At 37.2% G+C, this 5,019-nt stretch overlaps 1 protein-coding gene across 1 annotated transcript; it reads left to right on the top strand.

Moving 5' to 3' along the window:
* Positions 1 to 786: 786 nt before the first annotated feature.
* On the top strand, positions 787 to 4,977 carry LOC104544552 (guanine nucleotide-binding protein G(q) subunit alpha-like; the record flags this gene model as incomplete). Its single annotated transcript, XM_010189461.1, has 2 exons — positions 787 to 940; positions 4,019 to 4,977. Coding segments are annotated over 2 exons (345 nt in total), but the record flags the coding sequence as incomplete, so codon positions are not given.
* Between the last annotated feature and the right edge of the window lie 42 nt (positions 4,978 to 5,019).

Below are 5,019 nucleotides of genomic sequence, written 5' to 3'. Positions count from 1 at the left end.
GGGGCTGCAGCTTTAAATAATAGTAATAATTAAAAGAGTAAGCTGATTTCCCTTGTCTTGAACTCAAATTTATTCTGACTCTGTATTAACCACGGTTCCTCAGAACTGTATCAAAGCATAACATAATTTGAGTGGCAGAAAAGTGTTATCAGTGTATCTAAAGGCTTCACTTACATTTCAGCTGTAATGCAAAGTGGCTTTCAGGAGCAGCTGAGCAATTAAAGTCAAGGCTAATCCAATGATGTTAGAAACAACTTTAGCAATTTAGAGATTTTCAGGATTTTATGTCATAAGCCTTTGGTGCTGACAAAATGTTCTCAGGTTCTAAATTTACTTGCAGCTATTTTAAAGCTGATCTCTCTTCCTAGTAATTATCTGACTTTGCATCTGATGTTCGGGAAAGGCCTATAAAAACTGCTTAAACCTTGAATTGGCTATTATGTCATGTTGTGGTATACTTGTTCCTACTGTGAATCACATGCGTTTCAATACCCACCAGTTTGTTGGCTGATCATAACTGTGGATACTCAAACATTGGAACAGATACCTGTTACAGCTTTCATGTTCATGAAAACCTACACTTGAGCGGTTGAATTTGCAAAAGGAAAATGCCTGCATGTTTAATTAACTGCTTAATTGTAGTTTACTTGAACCTTACATACTAGTAGAAAGGTGCAAAACATGAAATGGATCTGTTGACCAAATAAAGTGAAATTATATTAGTTTATTTAAAACAAAATAAAAATTGTCATGACCACCAAAATTCCACTTTCTTTTTTATTCCAGAATCGAATGGAAGAAAGTAAAGCACTCTTTAGGACAATTATCACATACCCATGGTTCCAGAACTCTTCAGTCATTCTGTTCTTAAATAAAAAGGATCTCTTAGAGGAGAAAATTATGTACTCCCATCTAGTTGATTATTTTCCAGAGTATGATGGTAAGTATAATGATGTCAGAGCTCATGCTCTATTTAGAGTGCAGTAATGACAAACTGTAATAGCCATGTTCAAATGCTACACAGATGGAGCCTTTGATATATTTTGCTCTTTTTTTTTAAGAAAGGTCCTTTTTTATGAGTTGGGGTGACGGTTTGAACTGAAGTATAAAAGCTAAAAAAGAAATAAAAATGCATTTCTCACTTTTACAGCTGTTTCTACTAAAACTGTGCTTTCAGGAATTTCTCCTGAGGTAAAAAGCTAAGCATTTTGAGGTAACTGCGTGAAGGCCTTGTTAACAGAGGAAAATCAAACTTGTACAAGAGGTCTAAAGAACTGAATGCTCCTGTTTTTTAAGAAGAAAATCTGGTTTGTCCCACCAGGAAGTGAATAGCAGATTTGAAAGCTTAATAAAAGATTGAATCTCTCATGTTCAAACATGAAGAGTAATCTCTTCTTCTATGGAGAAGAGAACTGGCCATTGAATATGCTTGTTCTTTTGAGTTTACTTCATATTACAGTTTTCCCGAATGACCTCTTGAACATGAGAAGACTCAACAGTCCGCTCTGCTACCACCACTCAAGTGATGACAAAGCTTGTGTTAAATGCTTGTCTAGAAAAAAACAGACAAAACTCAAGCACTTAGCTCAGAGAAACCCTGTTTCTCCTGTCCTTTGCCATGGTGAAGGAAGAAAAGATTATGGACTGGAAGGCCTGGAAGTCTTCAAGAGTCTGTGTCTCTTAATTCTGCAGATGTTTCTGGACTTAACTCCATAGACAAGGTTATGGTTTGATTTGATTTCTGGTGGCAGGGTGGGGTCTGTGACTTGCAGAGGTCACCATGTGGTCCCCTCTTCTGTCCCAGCACACTCTGGAGGTGAGGAGATTTGAGGAAGGGATCAGGTATGTTTCAGCTGGATCAGTTTTCCCATCTTTTTTCCTTCTCAAGGGAGAAAGTAGCATAGGTAGGAGACCTGCTAGCCAGGATGGCAAACTGGACTGATTAAATAATCTTAGTGGTTCTGCTGCATAGTGTATTGTAACAGCATTGGAAGGGGGACTGGAGTATGCTCAGGGATCAATGTATTGCATGAGGACATCCTTGCGTGGCTAGTACCAGAAATCTGGCTGGAATGAAGAGCTGGGAGAAGGAGAGAGGACAAAGACAAGAAGGGGTCATAATAGGGAGGAAAAGAAGAGAAAAATATTGATGTATTACTTCTTATATAGGTATTGAATGTCAGTGTGGAGACACTCTTCAAAAACTGCTGATGAGGGAGCAGTGGACAAGAAACTGATTTATATGGCAGTTCTTTTCCAAGTCTCCGTATTATTTAGATCACAGCCACTTTGCAGTCTAAATTTAACGTTGACTCATTCAATTTTTTTCTAAATTCCTGAGGTCGTAAACATTCTAACCTAAATTTTCCATACTTAAACCTTCAGTCAAATGATAATTTGAATTACTTTGGTAATTTTAGTTAGTCAGTAGAGGTTTGATGAGCTAAGCAAGTTTGGATACAGGCTTTGAATAGTGCAGTAGATTTTGAGATAGCAGTGTGTCTATTTAACAAAATTCTAGGAAGCTGTTGAAAAGCGTACGTGCTTTATTCTGAAGAAATAATTGAAAGTCTCGGAGTTTTGTTTACAAATACTGCAAATTTATTTGTGGTAGTGTGAGACTTGCAGCTGTTTCTATAGAGCCTGAGTGACCAAGGCAAAGAGTTGTCAGCCAAAGTCCCTTATGTGTTTTAGAAGCTGTAGAAGTGTTGAACAGTCCTCTGTCCTACTTTAGAGAGCTTATGGTCTGTTCACATCTCTAAATCTCAGGAGATGTGTAATCTGTATATGTATATGTGTGTACATGTATGTTCATGTGCGTACACTCATGTATTGCAGAGTCTTACTACTACTTGGATTTGCAGCACACCAGAAAGTATGCGATTCCGCTTCCATGCATCCCCTACCTTAGTTTTGTAGAGTTCTCCAAAATGGAAATCTTAGCAATTGTAAGCTTGAAGTATTAAAAAAAGGATTTATTGTTGAAAAATATGTGAGCATGGGCTAACCTCCAGATTTCATTACTGAAGGATAGAGCTACTACTATAACAGCTGAGTCCTGGTATTTATATTGCCGTGTAACAAGACCAGGACTGATGAAGAGAACAGGAGGAGGAGGCAGCACAGAAAACATGTGTATTCTGTAGAAACCCATGTTGCAAAAGCAGGAGAGCAAGGGAATAATGGCCTTCAGAAATTACACTGGAATAATGAAACAGAATTCAACAGCTTGTGGCTAATGTTCTTGCTCCTGCACTGCTCTTGGCGCTGTGAACGTGAGTGACTCCTCACTGTTCCAGGCTGGAAGTCATTACTTTACCTTCTGTCTTCTGTAAAGCTGAACATGTGGTTTAGTTACATAGGCTCTGCATCCTTCTGAGAATTACAACCTTAATTGAGATCTGATAGGAGCATCATCATACATAATTTAGATAACAAGTGATTTGTTAGAACATGATCCTTTTGCAGTCAAACAGCTTCAGCTGGAGAGCATGTGTATTTCATTATCACTAAAGTGAATAAAGTTCTGTTGGTGACAGCATCAGGCTAGTTCAGGATATAACTTCATTATGCTACCTGTGAAAATCCTCATAAAACTAAGTTTTGCAGTGCTAAAAGAACTTAAGTATAATTTAAATATAGTAGGTATAGACTGAACATTTACCAATTCTATTAACATTTTTTAAAGATTTATTAGTGTAGCTAATTTTCTGTTTTTCAGTCCATCCAGTTATAAATCACATTTTAAACATTAGCTTGCCAGAGAAAGAGGATAGTCAGCAGCAAAAGAGCAGCTTTGACATGATAGCTCTGACTTGATGAACTGAAATTCCCTTCCATCTTTAATTTTCATCGTTCCTGCCAGGAAGAAAGTAGCCGCTATATGATACCATAGATTAGTAAAAAGTTCCCCATCTTCTCTTACATGAGGACCACAGACTGACCCGTTCTTTTTTTGTCTTGAAGTTAAACTATTAATCGACTTAAAGAAAACTGACTTTCTCTTCTTAATTATCAGGACCACAAAGGGATGCACAAGCGGCACGAGAGTTCATCCTGAAGATGTTCGTAGACCTGAATCCAGACAGTGACAAAATTATCTACTCCCACTTCACATGTGCTACAGACACAGAGAATATCCGCTTCGTCTTTGCTGCTGTCAAGGACACAATCCTACAGTTAAACCTGAAGGAGTACAACCTGGTCTAACTGTGCCTAGGAGCCCTCCAAAACCAACTTTGTGTGATTAAAGATAATCAAGAGAGACTGTATTATCTGTGAAAACAATTTGCATAATACTAATTTATTGCCGGCCTGGACTCTGTGAATGTCCACAGAGTTTGTAGTTAATATTATGATTTTATTTAAACTATATGGAGGAAAACCAAAAGATGCTGAAGTACATTCACAGCACATTTCCTCATTTTTTAGGCAAAACCTTGTGACTCAATGTGTTTTAAATTTTCAGTCGTACATTTACAAAAGATAGCAGTTTTTTGCTATTGAAGCAAAATCAAGCTGGTTTCCGCTTTCCCTGACCCTTTCTCTCTCCTTCCTTCCCCTCCTTCTTTATCTTTTAAAAGGTACAATGGTCTTTTTTTCCTCAGTTGCATTCCTGGGTGAAATATTTTCTGTTGAGTGATTTGGTCAGGAAAATACCATCATCAGAATATAAGTCATCAGTCATTCTAATTTTACAGTATGTACTTTCTCTGTAGGATCAAAAGTATTGATACTGTGATTTTTAAATTCTTGACATGGGTGTTTTCATTCTGTCTTCACTTTTGGGACTAGAATATTTGGATTGCAAAACAGAATTACAGTTGTCTAAGGGTATTAAATTTAACCGTATTTTCACCATTCGGAAAGGTGCACAGAAGACAGTAATGAAATAATTAAGACAACCTAGGTGTATGTGGAATATGTTAGAATCTCTTTTTAATTGCCATGTGCCATTTTTTTCTCTCTTCTTTTATTCACAAATGCCAAATAGAAATATCATAGACACTACATTTTCCC

Source organism: Mesitornis unicolor, unplaced genomic scaffold (genome assembly GCF_000695765.1).
Source record: "Mesitornis unicolor isolate BGI_N332 unplaced genomic scaffold, ASM69576v1 scaffold108, whole genome shotgun sequence".
Lineage (NCBI taxonomy): Eukaryota > Metazoa > Chordata > Aves > Mesitornithiformes > Mesitornithidae > Mesitornis > Mesitornis unicolor.
The sequence above is the reverse complement of the archived record's forward strand: the minus strand, read 5'-3'. Positions and strand labels throughout refer to the sequence as shown.